The sequence below is a fragment of the Canis aureus genome, chromosome 31 (assembly GCF_053574225.1).
Source record: "Canis aureus isolate CA01 chromosome 31, VMU_Caureus_v.1.0, whole genome shotgun sequence".
Lineage (NCBI taxonomy): Eukaryota > Metazoa > Chordata > Mammalia > Carnivora > Canidae > Canis > Canis aureus.
Window position 1 is genome coordinate 27,002,223 of NC_135641.1, and position 20,449 is coordinate 27,022,671.

A 20,449-nucleotide genomic window follows, 5' to 3' on the forward strand; every position below is an offset into this window, starting at 1 on the left:
AACAGAGTTAGTTATAAATTCTTCTTTAGCACCAGAAAATTATGTTTCTCAAAATTGTGACAGAATTGAAATACTGCAAAGGATATCTGCTATATCTGAGTCCAGTGATGTATTTTATCTGGCTGTGCCTATAAATGGTGAATGAAAAAAGAACGCTCTTTGAACAGCGCTCAGAGAAAAGCACAGATAAAAATGTCTTTTGCCCTTAGCTCACCAGAATCGGGATTACCAGTAGTAGGAGATTAATTTCCAAATGTGCTGGGCTCCAGCAAAGTAGAAATCATTTTTTTTTTACAAATATGTAAAATCTTATCTAAAAGCACTATTAAAATATTTTCTAAAACAATTTGAAAATCTTTCTGCCTAAGCTGACAACATTACTAAGTTCACTCGATAAGAAATGGAAGTTTAGGAAGGGTCAGACCTTGCTGAGAGAGATTGAGAGTCCTGGCATTTAAAGCACCTTCTTGCTTTGATTTCAGCATCCAACCAATTTGCCATCTGCTCTGTGCAAGAACATTGCTAGTTAAAATGAATGGAATGAGCAGCCCCGCTTATTCACCCCAAGTAAATCTTTGCTAACCTTGGACAATAGTTAGTATTTCTTAGCTTCTTTCTTATTTCTCATACTTGAAATGTATTACACAAACATTTCCCAAGAAGCCTCCACATTACAACAAAATCCCTGGGACAAATGAGATCTCTTGTCTCCAACAATCTCTTTATTTATTAATATTTTTAAAAGGACAGAGATCTCTCATAATTTCTCTGTCAGTTGGCCAGTATATAAAGGTGTATAATTATCCATAGATTTGGGGGTTCTGATACTCACTGTCTCAACTCTATTCTTCTTTCTCCTTGCTTCCTTCTTTATGGGTGTATCATCTTTGGTCCATATTAACAGCTCACTTTAAACCACTACTGGACAAGAGTTGATGCAACAAAAGTGCTTTAAAACACTTACCTATGGAGTATTTTTTTTAACCTCTGGAGTATTTAAACACAAAGCAGTATTATGAATTTTTAGCTTCGTTGGCTTTGTGAATCTTATAGGGGGATGTAGGCATCAGAGTTGGAAAATAGATTCTGCAGTTCAATTCAACATAACAAATATGAAATGTATGGATATAAAGAGTACTGTGCTGATCTTACCAGAGGAGGCAAAGATAAAGCTTGAGTGAGTCCTGTCTTCCAGGAGTAGGCATTTAGTGAAGAAAAAAGATACCCACGAAACTATAATGAAAGGCACAGGCCAGTTCATATTTGAGAAAGAAATGAACAATATGCCATCGGAGCAAAGAAGGTAGAATGATTATCTCTTGTTGCAGCAGGCCTCAGGGAGGAAAAGGCATTTGAGCAAAGCCTCCAGAAGACACAAAGGATTTCAAAAGGTAGAGATGGCAGCAGGGGATTTCCAGACCAGAGGACACATGGCAAACGTAGAGAATGAGAGAAGGTCGGGGCTTGTTAGAGGATTAAGGTGAATAAGCGGGGCCAAGAGACAGAAAGAGCTCAAATATTCTTTTGTCTTACTGGAGAATACTCAAAATTGTGTAACATATTATATTGCCTTCCTCATGCCTCCCTTGAAGAGAGAAGTCCTTTGCATGAAGTAAAAATGTTTGGAAAAAAAAGAAATGGCCCACAAATGGCACTGTGCACAACCCCAAACCAGGGACCAGTGGCTCTAAGTCCCCATTCTACTCCATCATCACTGATTTTTCTGTGTCTCTGGGAAAACCCACACGGTGGACAGAACTTGGGCTTTAAGATTAATCCAGGCCATGTTCACATCTTTCCTGTCTTCCTTCGTGCAAGCCCTGGCTCAGCCTTCAGGTCAGCTTCTTCAACTACAAAACAAAGCAAACTGCATTGTTTTAAAGTTGTTGTTGTTTTTTTTTTCCTCAGTCTTCACATTCTTTAACCCCAGGACTCCTTGGCTATGACTGTCACTTCAGGGTCACTGAAGAATCCATGGTGACCACAGCCTCTCCCCTCAAAACTTCCGCTAAGAACCTAGTGCGCACGTTCTCCATTTCTCCGTAACTTCATACACCCTTCCTTTCTTCCATCCTCCTTGTCTCCTTACGAATTTCTTCTTCCTGTCCTTCCCTTCATCTTCTTTTATCCCTTCCCTCCTTCCTTTTTGCCTTTTCCCTTCCCTCTCTCTTCCATCTCTTATGCTTTTCCTCTCATTCCTTTTCTTTCTGCTAGTCTTTCCTTCATCTGTTTCCTTCCCTTTCTCTCTCTTTCCCTTTTCTTTCCTTTTTCTCTCCCTTCATTCCAGAAATACCATTTGATACCTCGGTCTCCCCTGTGCTGTGATGGGTACCAGTTAGGAAAGAAGATGCAAACTGGATCTACCTTAGGTTGCTCCCAGCTTACTGAGGGAGACAGACAAGAGAACTCATAGTTACAGTATGGTATGGCAAGTGCCATCATAACAAATAACTCCAAGCAGCCAGCTTGCCCAATCTTGGCTAACGAGTAAAGGCAACTTGGAAGAAGAAATACCTAAATTGAGACTTGAAGACCAGATGAGGGAGGGAGAAGTAGCGAGTATTCCAAGCACAGGAAAGAGTATGGGCAATGATCCAGGTATGAGAGCAATATCTGTGGCTTTGGGCCATCTCAGCACGGTAAGAATTTCCAATGTAGGGAAGAGAATATAGGAGCTTGGTCATCAAAGGCTTTGTGCTCACGTAAAACAGATCTTACACAGTGGAGAAAGGTCCTTTGCTGTAAAGCATGCATGTGTTTCACATAGATTGGTTATTCTGGCTACTTGTGAGGTATGGTTAGAAAGGGTAAAATGAAGTGTAGGGAGACTAATTGGCAGATCTTTGCCATAGAACAGAAAGGAAGCCACGGTGGTCTGGCCTATCAAGGCAGCAAGCATGGAGAGGCATGTAAAGATATGGGAAGCTCTAAAGAACTCTAATCAATAGGGTTGATGATTGCATGTGGGGAAAGGAGCTGATTCTAGGGAGAAGTCAGGGTGCAAATCCATTTTATTGTTTTTAGGCAATTGGAAGAATGGCAGAGTCACTTACCAAGAGAGTAAATGGAGAAAAACTAGTCTCTATACACAAGATATCAAGCAGCAATATGCCTGGACCACCTCACTATTTGGTCCTCATTTAGATTTTTATATAGCACCTCCAGGCGACTGGGAATACAAGGCTTTATGGTGAGGAAGTTTACAGGTTGGACTTGATGGTAGAGGACCTGAGATTAAATCCCACACTGCCAGGCAATACTTACATATATTTAAATTGCAGACATTTAAATTGCTATAAAGCACATTTCCTCTTCTGTAAAAGAATAATATGCACATCATAAGTGTCTTGTGAGGATTAAATGAGCTTGTGTACCTAAAGCATTTACCACAGTACCAGGCAAATACAAATCAGTCAATAAATGAGAGATACATTATTGTCTATTTGCAGTTTATTGTTTTGTTTTTGTTCTGGAGGAGGAGATGACATTTTGTATAATGTTCACTGAAGGGAGAGATATGAGATTTAAGTTCTATTCCTGTTTTCGCTATTGATTCTCTTGGAGAAATTTTGTTTACTTCGCTGAGCTGTGGTTTGCCCATTTTTTTTTACTTATGACTGCTTCCTTCTTGTTTAACCAGGGAATAAGGCAGACAATAGAGAGAAAATAGCATTAGTTATTCATTAAATACATTTCAAAAAGAAAAAGAAATCATGAATAAATAATATTATTAATATGAACTAAATTGGAAGTTACATAATTCTTCATTAAGGATACTGAAATAAAAAATAGTTTCTTCACAAAGTTACTGGTCTTTCAGTTATCAGAAGGAAAGAATGTTTTCACAAGATTAATCCATTTTTCAGTTAATCTTGTGTTAATTATTTACTGAGAACTTGTTATATACCAAACACTATTATGATTAGAATTTTATTATCTTAAATGAAAGTGTCTTATACTTGGATTTATTTTATCCCCATAATCATGTTCTCTCCTGGGATTTCTAATCACATTAATGATGCTACAGTTGCTTCAGAAATGAAATAAGTATAAAAATTATTATACCTAGCACGTAGTCTGCTTGTTCATATACTAGTGTTACCTTCTAATTCATTGCAGACTCCTTCAGCACACACCTGTGACAACAATATTGTCGCAAATATTCTCTTGTTCATCTCATGATCTCCTACTGCACATAGCACCAACTTCCAAATCATGGGAACTCATGATTCACATGAATTTATTGGGCACTTATTAAGATACTTGGCATATCTATGAAAATAATGAATAAGTGAGTGAATTATAACGTGAGGTGATCTTTGGAAATCACACACTGAGCCATAAGTGAGAAGTATCTCAGTAGGGAGACTACCACCTTTTCCTAGGCAAGATTTCTTATCTTACTACAATTTAAACTTCAAGATATAGGTTTGGTTCCTCTTTTTAATGACATGGGACTAAAAATCTAATTCTCTGGGATGTATAATAAGGTTGGCGAAGAGGGTATTCTGGTCCAGAGAATATAGCTTTTTTGCCTGGTGTTTCACATAAAGGTGAGAATGAAGAAAGGGAGAGAGAAAAAAGTGAATTGATATTTTATTGTCATGCACTCAATGTGTATTGTGATATGTCACAACTGATGTGGCAGTCATTGCAAAGTTGTGGTACTATGCTTTCATAAGCATTCTAAAATGATTAAACATGTGGCTTAAAGAAGTTAAGCAAGAAATGTTAAATCTGAAATCTTTAGTAGTTCAAATATATAAATTAGGTAATATAACCATGAAGGCCACAAAAGTTATTATTCTATCTACTAAGAATGCATTATATCATTCTTGCCATTTATACCTTTAGCCAGTTTTCCACAAGTAAGTAAATAGAGCTAAACCAAATGTATGTTAGCAGATAAATTCATGGCATCTAAATGGAGAAGAACGGAAAGGTAACACCTAATATGTTTACCTTAATTTTGCTTCCTTATCCTTATAAATACCTTTTTTGTATTTTTTTAGCCCAGTATAGTAAACAGAATAATATAAATTATTCAAATAAAACTTCATAATCCTAATCCAAAAAATTCAAATGCATTGCATGTTAAAATCAAAATTGTTTTGTCTTAGTATTAAAACATGCTATTTACTATAGTATTATTACAACTTTTGTATCTTAATACATATACTTAATTAGATACTGAAAACAGGTAAGTTGTATTGTCAGTGTTCAAGTACATTAGCACAAGAATGGTAAGGTGATGTGAAAAGTATAAATTCCTATAATATGTGTATGCAAGGTGGTTTTTAAAACAATACATCTTCATGATTTACTCTTCTTTTGATTTATGAATACTTCCTCCTATATGTATTGTATTTACATATACATCACACTGCATAGGCATTTATAATCTAATGCATATTGACAAAGAAAATCTTATTTGATAGTGGTCAGTCCACAATAAATATTTGCTAAGCGTATTGTGTACGTGTGTGTGTGTGTGTGTGTGTGTGTGTGTGTGTGTATTTTTTCCTCACATGTAGCTGGAGAAAAATAAATGCCAATGAATTCAAGTATTTTTAAGTTTCTCTAATTCTCAAAAGATATATAAAATACTTGGAGGCAAGACAAACACATCCAGAACTAGAGGAAACAAGACAAGGTAGGCAAAATTGTGTGTTGCTGCTTGTAGACATTTCCTGAATGATAAGGAAAGAAAAATTAGCAAAGACTGGAGTAGAGAGGCCTTAATGGAATACTCCTAAAGAGATCAGTGTAAGAAATCCCAGGATTAAGGAAATAAATTAAGATACTATAAATTCAATGGGGAAGAGTCATGGTCAATACAGTTTCCTAAGGCTTTTTCTGAGTGGTATCCTGCTCAGCCTGAGTCCTATGGGAAACACTTCCCAGAGCCACTTGTGTAGATAGGGTCCAGGCTGACACCAAATCAGTATAAACTCTGGAGTCTAAGTCATAGTTCTTTGACTCCCAGATTCAGCTGTTTTGTTTATCTGGTCAAGTTAAAAGTGCATATTAAGCATCAACTATGCATAGAGTGTATCAGTAACCATTATCTATGCCAGAGTTCAAATAAAAGTTAATATGCGTGGATTTGAAAACTTGATCAATTTTTTTTCTCAATAAATATCTATTGAGTATCTACTATGTTTCAAGAAGAAGACTCTGTAAGCTCCTTGAAAGCAAGGTGCCATACCTGTCTTGGTCATTGCTGTATCCCAGAATTTCGCTAGTTTGTTGACTGATACATGACAGGCATTCAATGAATAAACTTTGAGAGATGACAAGAGACAGACTTGGGAGATAGATGTACATAAAGGCACATAAAAATAATAATGCAATATTGTAAATGCTATAGACGATGGACAAATTATGGAATGATCTAAAAAGAAATTAACTCCAGCTGGAGAAACTGTGAGAATGTCATGGAAGAAGGAGTATCTGTGAAGTGAGACTTGAATGATGGGTAGGAATTTTATTATAAACCAGGAGCAGAAAATGTACAGTCTGTACAGTCTGTTAGGAGCACAAAATGAACCCGAAAGTCAACATCCATGAGAGAGGCAGACTGGGTTGGGGGGTGAGGAACCCATCAGCAGAAGCCCCACCTCATGGGAGCAGTCACTCAGCTGGTGCTACTTATTGATACATGGCATTGAGGAGTCTAGGTGGCCAGAATGACCAAGTTTCCAACAGAAGCCAGAAATCTGGACTGTTCTGTAAGATCTCTGTTTTATTATTTCAATTAATTAATATTAGGAGATTTATGCTGGCCTCATGTTTGTGACTTGTACTTTTATTGTTACATCTTGGATAAACTAAGTTCTCCCCATTAAAGAGTTAATCTGCTCTTCACTTCAGGATTAATAGATATTCATTGAAATAATTCCTCTTGTATCATTATCTACATTTATTAGTATATAAATTGCATGTTAAAAGAGTAAGCTTAAATTTGGCATCTTCTATTTTGAATGACCCTGTAAGATAAGAATTATTAGTTAACATTTTGCATTTTTGCCCTTTAAGAAAGGTTAACCATAATATTTTAAGCCTCAGTCTGCTTTTTAAACAGAACTTTGTCTTAAAACTTTTCAGAATTTAGATTTACTTGCCTTTTAGGAAGTTCTTTAATAAGCCGTTGTATAACATAGGGATCAGTAAGTGAAGATTATATGTTAGACAAGGAGGGGCTTTCCAAAATATGACAAATAACATAAAATCTTTTAACCTTGTGTTTTGTGCACAAAGGCACCTTTAAGGGTGTCTCCAGTAAGTGCTATATTAACACAGAAGTTTAGTTAATTACAGCCACTATTCTCACGTACCTTAACCAAGTGTGAATACCAAGCAAACTCATAGTGTGCCCCTGAGCATTAATACCTAATGAAATTGGATTCCTTGTTTCCTCTAATGAGCTCATTGCTTTTCTAAATATGGTCATTGCAGGTAAATGATCAATAGCCTTGAAAATGACACCACTGTTGGATTATTTTGCCAAGAGACTCTTTTTCAGTGTAAAATGAGTATTCTCACATCTATATCTCAGGTTCCTTCCTAAGTAAGCTCATGTGTAACAAGAAATACCACAATGGGCTTGTTTGTTTGTTTTAGTGGCTATTAGCAGGAACTATGGACAATCACTGTCTGATTGTAGAGTGGTGACTTCGAATCCACGCAACCTAGCTCGAGTTGGAACAAATTGGATGCAGTATGTTCCTGTTAATTGAGAGACTGAATGGCAATAAGCTATGAGAAGGTCTGTTTTCTATAATAGTTCGCACCAATAATCTCTACTGTATTTATTTCCTAGGGCTGCCATAACAAATTACCAAAATTTGGTGGCTTAACACCAGAAAAATTTATTCTTTTGAAGTTCTGGAGGCCTGAGGTTTGAAATCAAGGTCTTGACAGGCCACACTCCTTCTGAAGGTTCTATGGGAGAATCCATCCCTTGTGTCTTCCAGCTTCTGGTGGCCATTGGCATTCCTTGATTTATGGCCACATCACTTCAATCTCTGCCTCTGTGGTCACATCACCTTTTGCTCTACGTGTCTTTCACCAAGACACTTGTCTTCAGATTTTGGGCCCACCTTAATAATCCAAGGTCTCCTTAGCTCAAGATCCTTAGCTTTATAACATATGCAAAGTCCCTTTTTCTAAATAAGGTCACATCCATAGGTTCTGGGGCTTAGGACATGGACATCTTTTGAGGGGCCATCATTCAACCCATTATGTCTACCTTTCTTCTGTTATATTACTGTTAGTCCTGTTGAACACAGACACTACTGAGGTTGTTATGATATTCAAGTACTTTACTAAGATCATTTATGAGCAAATCATTTATATCATGTGTTTGTAGTTTTAAATTCTTCTAACTTGGGATCCCTGGGTGGCGCAGCGGTTTAGCGCCTGCCTTTGGCCCAGGGCACGATCCTGGAGACCCGGGATCTAATCCCACGTCGGGCTCCCGGTGCATGGAGCCTGCTTCTCCCTCTGCCTGTGTCTCTGCCTCTCTCTCTCTCTGTGTGACTATCATAAATAAATAACAAATTAAAAAATAAATAAATAAATAAATTCTTCTAACTCTCCTTGCACCATCTCCTTTATACCAATACGATTGAGGCTCAAAAAAGGTAAGATCTTGCCCAAGGATACAACACACCTAATAATAAGTATCAACTTAGATTTAAAGTCTGTACTTTTTTAACGTAGCTTAAATCACATCTAACTTGAGATGTCCACGTCCTTATTTAGAAACTGATAAGAAATTGATAAGTCAGATTTCACAAGGTAGACCTTCTCAGTTAAATTTTTGGTCCCTGTGAGTCCTTAGGCAGATAATATTCCCAAATTCCAAACATCCCTTCATATGTGACCTTAGGAAGAGTAAGCCAAAGTGAGGCTCTGCAGACTAGTAGCCACACGATGATATTAAAGTTAGGGCTGAACACATCCCTCAAAGCTGTCTTCCAATTTCCAATGCTAGCCTGAAATGGATTTAGAATTTTTTTAAGTGGGTTTTAAGTATCCTGCAGTGCCACACAGACTGCTGTATTGGAGTCCTATCTCCTCCACTTACTCAGTATGCTTTCTTGGGTTTATCACTTACCTTTCCCAAGTCTCATTCTCCTTATTTGTAAGATAACTGATAATAATTGATATCTCACAGGATCCTTTAAGAAATAACTGAGAGTATAATATCCTTAAATAGTAACTGCTTCATAGTATAGACTTGATGTAGATTTTTAAAATTATTACCAATTAGGAATATTTTATATGTAAAGTGATAATGGAAGCACAACGTTGAAATTTGTGGTAGAGTGGCAAGTGGTACAGTTGTATTTGGCTCACAACAAAACTTCGAGGCAGAATGTGGGGCAGAGCGTTTCAAAGCACAAATATTCCCAGATATGGTTTGCTTTTGCAGATCAAAGTGTTTTATGTTCCTTCCTTTCTTCTTCACACCAGTTATGATCTCCCAGCTTTTTCATTTCTCTTCCCGCTTTGTTTATTCTTTCTTTAAGGAATAATTTAAGTTTTTATTTTCCAAGATAATTCTTGGTTAAATTTTACTAAACTATTCCCAGAATTCCTAGGTAATGTGAATCTGTAATTGAGTCAAGACAAACAGTCATATTAGCTCTGCTCCATATGCATGAGCTGTGTCAAGAATATTTGAAACTATTTTCTGTTGGCATGTTTACAGTTTTAAGAAATCTATTGTGACTTGCAGCTTATAGAAAAAGTAGGGAAAGGCTCCGCTCACCGGTATCTTTTAACTCTAGGTGGACACTTAGAATCACCTGCACAGAGTTTCTAAGGAAGAATGGTTTACAGCCATCAGGTTGAGTGAAGTTAAGGCTCAGTTTGCTCCTATCCATATCATAGCTTAAATCCTTGTAGTGTGTCAGTGGGGCAAGGAGGAAGATGTTGTGCATCTTTAGATTTCATGTATTGTTTTCCTTAGTTGTAGCTTTCTTTGGCAATTATTGTGAGTTCATGAACCTCTTATATAATAACAGTTTTCTTCATGGAATTCATTGTTTATGATGGGCAAAAATTAATGTACATTCTTAACAGACTCAGGATGTCAACAGTTATCATCCATTGTTACGTGATTTTTTTTATTTTTTTCTCTTTTTTGATGATCAAATATCAGCACAGGAAAGAGAAATGAATTGCCTCCATGCAAAACTATGACTCCATGATGGAACCAGCCATAACCATTTGCATATACATAATTGTGATTTTACCTATGTTAGGTACCACTCCTTCCTACCCCCTGCCCCCCATCAGGAAGTGAATTCATTTCCTGGTGGAGAAAGCCTTCAGTTGTTAGTGCTTAAGGGAAAATACTCTAAAATGCATTGTGTTTGTTGCAAATGAAATTCTGGTCACGCTTACAACCACTGTACTTTACTATCAAAAACACAACAGTCAAAGATTTCCTTTGATCGAGGGGAACTGAAGTGTGTCTGCGTTGAGTTGTTTCACACAGTGTCTTCTCCAACATCTAGGTGAGCACAAAATGCCGAGGCCTCTGGTGGGAGTGTGTCACGAATGCTTTTGATGGGATTCGCACCTGTGATGAGTACGATTCTATACTTGCCGAACACCCCCGTATGTATACCTTAGATAACACCTTGCCAGGGAGGGGCTACCAAGCAACACTGAACTTGGGTTTCCATTGTGTGTTTTTGTTTTGTTTTGTTTTAAGGATTTTACTTATTTGAGAGAGAGAGAGATAGCAAGAGATAGCATGAGCAGAGGGGAGAGGGAGAAGCAGACTCCCCACTGAGCTGGGAGCCCCAGGTGGGCTCGACCTCAGGACCCCAGGATCATGACCTGAGCTGAAGGCAGACAACTGACTGAGCCACCCAGGCACCCCTGTGTGTGTTTTTTTCTACATTACTATTGTCAAGTTGTGTCTAATTTTAAATATGCTTCCATTAGAAATTTATTTTGGAAATGTGAATTGAAACATTTTGAGCTCATTTTATCATGTTCCATGTATTTATACATTCCTTCAGGGTAAAAATATAGTTTATTCATCTCTGCTCCCCCAAAGAGCCTGGAAAAACATCTTACACACCGTAGACTTAAACATTTTTTAAATTGAAATGAATTCTTCAGGGTGCTGTGATTCAAGGATTAGAATAGACAGATTAGACGAAAAGTATTTCAGAGATGTCTTTTAGCTGTGACATAAGTCAAATAGATTTACAGTAATTCAACTGGAGGTTTGCTGAGAAAGAGAGAAGGTGGAAGTAGACGGGCAGAGGCAGACAGAAAAACACATGGAAATAGGTAGGCAAAGACAGACACACGGACAGGGATTAGGGAATGAAGAAAATCTGTGTAGGTGATGACACATGGTTTGCAGGGATGGTAAAGCCAGCTCCTTCATCTTCCTGACCTTTAGGCTTAAATTTTAGAGGTGTTAGCAAGGCCCACGTTTCCATGAATAAAGAGATTTCATAGATTAAAAAAAAGTTATTATTGATTCTCTCAGTTTTTCTCCATAGCATTTATTTATTTATTCAGAACATCCAATCATGCCAAGAAATACCGGTTCTGTTGTTAAAGCTAATTGGTTTTGGTCTCTTTCAAAGCCGATGATGGGGTGCAGTAGGGAACAGCAACTTCTTTTCTCAAGATAGATGAAAAGCAAACCCTCGGAATGTGACTTTTCCCCTGGACAGCTATTTCAGTCCAGGGATAAGCACTTAAAAGGAGCAGTGGTCTAAAACATCCGCTATTCAGGATTTGAGTGTTTTTTTAACTTAATTCCTAAGGCCCATAATTCATTTTTTTAAGGCCTCTTAATTCGTTCTCTTTTTCCCTCCTTATGCTAACCTAATTCTACCTACAAAGAAGCATGATTTGGTCAGTAGGAATGTAAATTTATGTGGACACTAGACTATTCCAGAAATGTAGTATGATGATGAGAGTGGAGGAAAAAAAAGATAAAATACTTCAAACTTCTAAATACTGTTATGTACATTTATGCAAGAATAACAGAAAATCACCCAGAAGCTTACTGCACAGAGAAAATTGCTGTTTATATTTTAATATTTCTTTTTAAATCTTTTGCCTATATGGTCTCACATTTTAAAATCTATTCTTACTTATTAATTTCAAACACTATCCTAAAGATTCATTACTTTTATTTTAAAAATTCTACCCTATGTTTAGGGACAACAGAGATGAAAATGCATTCTTAGAAAATGACATAATTATACCAAGTTAGCATATTACTTATGACATTTTATTTTTAGTCTTTGATATCTTTTATAGAATCACAATTAGATAACCTTTTCCATGGTCCTATAGACCCACAATTAGATAACCTTTTCCATGGTCCTGTAGACCTAGGGTATACAGACTCAGACAATTTTTTTTAGGACTCTTGTTGAATAACCCCTCCCCAAATCAGAATATTTAACATTATTCTAGAAGCCAGATCTCAGATAATTCCCAGTAAGAAATTCCCAGAAAGAAATTCCTGACTGGTTAGCATTAGCCATCTCCCTGCAGAGCTGCCGTCTTGGATCTGGGCTGGACATGGGGCTGATTGGATGACGCCATAGGCTTGACTCCAGGGGTCCTACAGAGCATCAGAAATCATACTCTGGGGGTCCCTGGATGGCTCAGTCAGTAAAAGGTTGGATCCTTGGCGTAGGCTCGGTCTTGATCTCAGTGTGGTGGGACTGAACGTCACATTAAGCTCTGAGCCCAGCGAGGAGTCTGTTCAAGTTTCTCTATCCCTCTTCTTCTGCCTTCCCTCATTCTCTCTCTCTCAAACAAATAAATAAATAAATCTTAAAAAAAAAAAAATCACACTCCATGTGGTAGCGAGGGTTGGAGAGGGGAAAACCAGGGCCATGATATTAAGGCATCCCATTCAGGTGGAAATTCTGGCCTTGTTTGACACAGGTTCCAAAAGGGGACTTAAAAATATTTAAGGAAGGCACTCCAAATTGAGAGACTTCTTGGCTTGGGCAGCTGAGTTGGAGACCCGCTTGAATATGTTACTTGAGTTTCAAGAAGATTGTTGAAATGTGAAAACTGATACCACTTAGTTGCACATTTTTCTCCTTCCTGAATTTTGAGAAAAATGGACGTCAGATTTGGCCTAAATTAGAAAGTTAAGTCTAAGTATTTTGAAATAATGCCACATTTTAAGATCTTAAATAATCACCTATTGATTAGGTAGAATGTGGGGTGCTGTGGTTCAGTCAGGTAAGTGATCAACTCTTGATCTCAACTCAGGTCTTGATCTAGGGTTGTGAGTTCAAGCCCCATGTTGGGCTCTACACTGGGCATGAAGCCTACTTAAAAAAAAAAAATCAGAAGCTGATTTTATGCATTGATTTACTCTCTTAAATGGATTATAGAAGTGCTTTTTTATTTAAATAAATTGGCCACATTTTACAAGCAAACTATTACTAAATAAGCCCTAAATGTATCTCACCATTGAGGAAAAATTATTTAAAATACAAGGAGACCCCAATCACTATGAAAATAAAACAAAGAAAATACTGTATCATTAGGTGGCTAAAATAAAAGTAGCATTGACATCAGATAATTAACCCTCCATTTGAAACAAAATTTTCCTATTTTTAATTTAACATAACTGGAATTCATAGCTCAAGAGGTTTCATAGTTGAGAATGCTTCCACTGCAGAGAGTGATTGTTACTATTCCATTTTGTTTACCTGATATCTTCTTCCTTGGACCTTCTACCATATATTCCCATATGGCTATAGTTTTCAGTTTTGCTCAGTTGACAGTGCAAGGTTAAAGGGTTAATATGGAATGTTGGCCAAGACTCATCACCTAAGCAATGAAAGAGAATATGATCTGGTTTCTGCACATAGTTTTCTACTATATAACAGAAGTTCCTTCTCCTTCTAAAAACCTGCTAATGGCTCCCACCAGCCTGAATTGGCAAGTGACATCTCGAAATATTTTATCCTACTCCTCGATACCAAATTTTAACCAGTTATAATAAATATATTTTTTCAATAGAACTTCAAACAAATGTAGTGATTGTTAAGTTCTTAAATGTTTATTGGGGTGAGTTCTGCAGAATAGATACTCCACTTTCAATTCAATATTCACCTATAATACTTGTGAACAAGATTTATTCCCAAACAGAAAACAGACAAGGAAACAGCTACTTAGTCCTCACTATATGCCAGGCATTTTCCTGGGGGGGGGAGGGGCATCAAGACTAAGTAATAATTCGTGCTTAAACAAATAATCATATCAATAATCTTCTCATGATATTTTTGCATTTTATGAAAACATTCCACATTCACACAAATTTGAAGTCTAATTCTTTCAGTGGGCATATATTAATATATGTGAGTATCTGTTTTGGGGTGTACCTCTGTACCTTAACATGTTTCCTTCCTCTGACCATGATGTAACCACATGCCCTGATCTTCCAGTGAAGCTGGTGGTAACTCGGGCATTGATGATTACTGCAGATATTCTAGCTGGATTTGGATTCATCACCCTGCTTCTTGGTCTCGACTGTGTGAAATTCCTCCCTGATGAGCCATACATCAAAGTCCGCATCTGCTTTGTTGCTGGAACCATGTTACTAATAGCAGGTACTCTCTGCACTAGTGATGGGGGTAGGGATGCTCATCCGTGATCTTGAGATGAAGAGAAGGGTGTTTGTTGTCAAAAAGTTCATTTTAGGAACATATGTGACTTGTTTTTCTAGTTTGAAGGACCAAAGAGCACATCCACCAACCTTACTTTCTTCAGCTGTGGAATCAGATAATTGATTTTTGATAATATCCCAGATCAAAGTTTATTAAGTCCTCAAACTACTTTTTAAAAAATTATGTAATGCTTTAAAATTTTCAAATAATTTATTTTTTTATTATTCACGAAGTCCCAAAGTAAGTCCCAAACCACCACTTCCTTACTTGTACCCACTCCCACCACTTCTTTTTAACAATGAACTAAATAGTGCCAAGTCCTATGTGAGACTTTTCTCATGTGCCAAGCCATTTATTTGATCATAAATGTAACAATAAGCAGATTATCTCCCTACTTAAGAACTAGATGGATAAATGGAGTCCTGAAGGCTAATAAATCAAGCATGACTAATAAACAGTCAAAAAGCACTTTACATGGTGTTTATTGATGAAAGAGCAAAAGTGATATTTCATGCAGGTCTGTCATTAAACTCACTTTAGTCTTCCTCTGTCACAACATGATGTCTTCTTAGGATCTTAATGCAAGTTGGGAAAAAAATACACTGTTGAAGCACTCAAAGTGCAGGAAGATAAAAAACCAATGAGCATACCCCCTCAGAGAAAAAAAAACAACTTTTTTTTTTCTTGATGGTAGCAACCAAAAATTAGCAAAGCAAATGTAACTGGGAACTTCATCAGGCAGTACAAGATGAAGAGATAAAGGTTTTAGATCAAAAGTGCTTGTAGGGGTACCTGGCTGACGCAGTCGGTAGAGCATGTGATCTTGACCTTGGAGTGGTGAGTTGGAGCCCTACCTTGGTGTTAGAATTTACTTAAAAAAATAAAAACAAACACTTGGAGATAAATGTGTGATATGTGAGCTTAGGCCAAGTTACTTAACTGGTCTCCTTTTCTTGATCTGCAAAATAAGGTGAAGCCCTAGTAATAAAATCTACTCAAATGCTGTCATGAAGATCCAGTGTGGGTAGAGTAAGCCCATAGCAGAGAGCCTAACCCATCACGCACTCAAAACTAGGGGATTTCCTGAAGTTTTACACACACACAGAGTCAAGGCCTGATGATCCTTAGGCTGTATTAAAAAGTCACAAGAACTTAGTAAGTTTTCCTTTTTAAGACGTTTATTCCCATGTCCAGCCTAGTGATAACATTTTGTATGTATTACTGTGTCTTATTGAACAAATTTAAACACCATGTAATGCTATACATTTTTGCTCCAGAATACTTTGGAATATCACCAGATTCACCATTTTTGATAAAAAACAACAACAACAAAATAAACTAAATTAAAAACAAAAACCAAGAAACAATGAGTTGCTGGGAAAAAAAATCCCTGCAGGAATGGATTAAGAAATGACAAAAGTAAATTTCCAGAGATGGCCAAAGGCTTGGAACCATCATTTGAAATTAGTATGCCTTATATATTTATATAAAATAATAATTTTATGTATAAAATACTAAAGCCATCTTAAACTTATAGATTACAATATTATAAAAAATATGTAGCAATTTATACCCTGTTACCTGAAGGTTATAGGTTCACGATCTGGCCCTTCTTAAACTTCTTGCATTAAACAATTGGGAAAAGAATGCAATGAAATGCTGAACACCATTTTCACATAATTTGTCCCAGAGTTCCTCACCTTTTTTCCTTGCCTCTAAGCAATGACGTGCAGTTTATATGTTTAAATGTGAAAGGACTCTATTGGTATCATTTCAAGCCAGTCAAATTGACAGATGGACTAAATTTCTTAATTTACTCTTACATGGTATGAGGGTGGTAGATAAGAATTTATTTTTTTATTTTTATTTTTTAAAGATTTTATTTATTTATTCATGAGAGACACAGAGAGAGGCAGAGATACAGGCAGAGGGAGAAACTGGCTCCCTGCAGGGCCTAAGATCATGCCCTGGGCCAAAGGCTCTACTGCTGAGCCACCCAGGAGTCCCAAGAATTTATTTTAAAATAAAGACAGTTTTTACTCCATTTATTTGTTTTTTGACCCAAACACACTAAAGCTATTGACTTCAAAAACATAGTTTCCTTATGGGAGCTGATTATGTAGCTAATACAGCTTTAACTGTGGGTCTAGGTGGGAGGGGGGGGCAAAGCATCAATAGAATATTCTTAAAGATATGTGTTTTTAATTAGAAAATCAGTAGAGAATGAACATATGCTGTGTATTATGTGTCTTCGATTTAGTGTTCTTTCCTTTTTTCTTTTGTTTTTCATATTTTGTTTTATACAGCACTTAAAATTTGGAAAGAGGAAAATTAAAGAAAACCACAGTGATCATTTTATGTTCAAACAAACAGAGAAACACTGCATTGTTTACTCTGTATATAAACTGATACATAGTTTGGAATAAATACACAATAGGAAGCAAAAGGAAGACATAGAAGAGGTATACAAAATCTGAGTTGTCAAAAAAAAAAAAATTGAGTTGTCCTTGAATCCATCGCATCACTATTATCCCTCTAAATTATGCCATGCATTTTGGGTAGCAGCTATATCTCTTTGAATTTAAATTTGAAAAGGCCTGCATTATTTTTAGCAACTTTCCTTTCTTTCAGGTGCCCCGGGAATCATTGGTTCAGTGTGGTATGCGGTTGATGTTTATGTGGAACGTTCTTCTTTGGTTTTGCACAATATATTTCTTGGCATCCAATATAAATTTGGTTGGTCTTGTTGGCTTGGAATGGCTGGGTCTCTGGGTTGCTTTTTGGCTGGTGCTGTCCTGACATGCTGCTTATACCTCTTCAAAGGTAAGAACAAAATAAAATAGCATACTTCCTTGCCTCCTGTAACAATCTGCCCAGCCTTGTGGAAACATCTTACTAGCACAAAATAATGTTGCAATACTTGATCCCTACCTATTAAATAAATGACACATTAAAAATTTCTGTTGTTCAAGAACAACTGATTTGCAATATTTAAGCCTTATTACCTTGTTAGTGTTATATTGGGAGAAAAAAACAAACAAACCCACAGTTATAGCTCTATCCATTCTAAATATATGATGATTTCAATGTGTTCATGATTTCATATATATATATATGATTTATATATATATATCTTCATTCAATCTACTAAATTTGTACCTAGAGTTAAATATATAGACTGAAATCCAAGTCAAATATTTGTTGTTAAAAATGTAATGTGTAATTATTGGGTTTTTAAACATATAACTTAAAAAGCAAGAGAATCCATCTCTTCATTAGAAAGAAAAGAAGAAAAGAAGGAAAGAAAGGAAAAAAGGAACAAAGGGATGAAGGAAAAGAGATACAAAGAAATAAAGAGAGAAAGAATAGGAAATTACCTAAGTTTTCAATCTAAAAATAACTTTCGAGTTGAAAATCTCAGATTTTCTTCTAGGGTTCTTCTTAGAAGATTCCTTCTTAGAATATTTATATTCTTGCCTCTTTATGAGAAGAATGTGTAAAATGACATTTTCTCCCCAAAGTTTGCTGAGTCTTAATTATTTTTATATCACTACATTTATCTCTTTCCAACAGATGTTGGACTTGAGAGGAATTATCCATATTCCATGAGGAAAGCCTATTCAACAGCAGCTGCTTCCATGGCCAAGTCATATGCAGCCCCTCGAACAGAGACCGCCAAAATGTATGCTGTGGACACGAGGGTGTAAAGTGCCACTAGTCACTCTGCATGTATGTTACTGAAATCATCAATCAATGCTCAATATGCTCGGGTTAATCCAGGAACATTTATTTAGACCTCATGTTTGTTCACCTAAATTAATTGCTCAGCTTAATCAAGAAGTTTGATTCTGGTATCACTGCTACTTTTCTGTTATTCTTATATGCCCCCCTCCTTTCTACCCTCCTGTTGCACATGCCCACACACACTTTCCCTGTATTTTCAGATAAGGTTGCTAGGATATACCAATGGTTGTTTGTGATTTCTATACTGCTCTTAGAGATTGTGACATGGTGATATTCAAGTAAAATGACACTTTAAGACTAGAAAGCAACCTTTGAAAGAGGCCGGAGATTCTAATCTTTAAAGGAATTGACAGTCTCTTAGCTCCTTCGCTGGCTTTTTGATTCATTCTTTGTGTTCTCATTCGAGTGAGTTATTTGCTAACTTGGAAAAAGATGATTCTTCCAAATTTAAACTGGTATATCAAACCCTACCATTACTCTGACTCTATTAAAATAGAAAAAAATAAAGTAACAGTTTCATATACCAGCCACTGGTGGAACCTAACGATAAGAAGTTTCTTCCCCTCCACACTTAGAATGTCAAAAGTCACTGCTAAATTAATACCAGAGCAGTGGTGGCTTTCTTTCTCATTAACGACATAAGAGATCTGTGTATTATTTTATCATTGCTGTAAACTTGCCTATATATTGCCAAGTTGTTAGACTTCTGCAGCAATAGCTAAACTAGGAAGTTCATTCAATTCATTTATTGATTGGACATTCAAAAATGTTTCAAGAATGCACCGTATTAGAATTCATTGATTCAGGTGTCCTCACACCACTGGATCCTCAGCACCCAGCAAAATATCTGACAGATGTTAACGTTTGACAAATAGTTTTTGATTGGAAGAAATAAAGGCTCACAACTCTTTACTGAAAATAGGATCAATTTTTCTCATAAAATGTGTACTTTTTAGAAAAAAATAGAACTATATGTTTAATTATACACTTAAAAAATCAGTGAATGATTGCTAATGGAGATTTTAGTCATATTCATAATGTAATCATCTTAAATTTTTAAATGATAGGGTTTTTTAAAAGTTACATAATTTAATCTCGGGTTTTCTGATTTCTTGTAAATCACATGAATAGCATAAATACTCCTGCAGTACCTTAACAGACTATCCACTGAACTAGAAATTAGTTCTTTGGAAAATAGAGATTTAGTTGTGACTTTCCAAAGACCCCCAAAAGAAGTGTTTTAAAATTAGAGTTAAAATCATGTGAAAATGAGATGAGGAAAGCCTAATATGTGTATTTATTTTGTTGAGAATGGTGTTCATGACTTCACATGGTATTTGTCTACCAGTATTCTCAGGAGAAATTCTAATCGGATCTTAGAATTAAAAGTAACTGATTCACTTTTATTTCATGGATATTACTAACCATGTAATTGATATTTAAAAAATTATTTGTAGATCATGTTTACTTGTTATACTGGTATTATTTTATGTAGCTTAAAACCTCTTTTGTATTGTTCTTTTTTCACAACCTTGGTTTTTAACATTTTTATTTCCACTTTTATGATATGTTGTCTGTCATATTTTATATATTCTAATTAGTCTCTTGAAATTATTGGGAAAAGCAGGGTAAAATTAATGAAATAACTCACTAGATTTTAGAGATATAAATTTTCCTTCCTTTAAGACTTCTTTTGTATGAGGAAATATTTCAGAGGATTCTGGTGATAACTGACATCGTGAATGTTTTGAAATTTTTCTCAATAAAAATGTTCCGTATATCCTGGGAGATATGTTAAGTTTTTAAAAAAATTTCTTTGGGAATGTTTATTCCTCATTCACTATTATTTAATGAAGCCTCCCAAAATAAAGCATAACAAAAAATACATTTTGTATAGCAACTAGTGACAACAAAAGGAATATTAGTGAAGAAGTAATAATTGGCATGATGGCAACTCAACATGCCCAGAAAGAAGAATTAAGGTACGCCCAAGGTATACACACAAGATTACTAGG

General features: G+C 36.1%; 1 protein-coding gene across 3 annotated transcripts in view; it reads left to right on the plus strand.

Annotated features, from left to right (window-relative positions):
- CLDN16 (claudin 16) overlaps positions 1–20,222 on the plus strand; it is a 73,900-nt gene extending 53,678 nt beyond the window's left edge. For 2 of the 3 annotated variants that reach the window (XM_077880079.1, XM_077880078.1), the window contains 4 exons: positions 10,530–10,632; positions 14,469–14,633; positions 17,322–17,513; positions 18,264–20,222. In XM_077880079.1, coding sequence (XP_077736205.1) covers positions 10,530–10,632; positions 14,469–14,633; positions 17,322–17,513; positions 18,264–18,397 — 594 coding nt within the window. In that variant the 3' untranslated portion in view covers positions 18,398–20,222. The remainder of the gene's footprint in view (positions 1–10,529; positions 10,633–14,468; positions 14,634–17,321; positions 17,514–18,263) is intronic. The other variant, XM_077880080.1, reaches the window with a different exon arrangement.
- Positions 20,223–20,449: the final 227 nt, after the last annotated feature.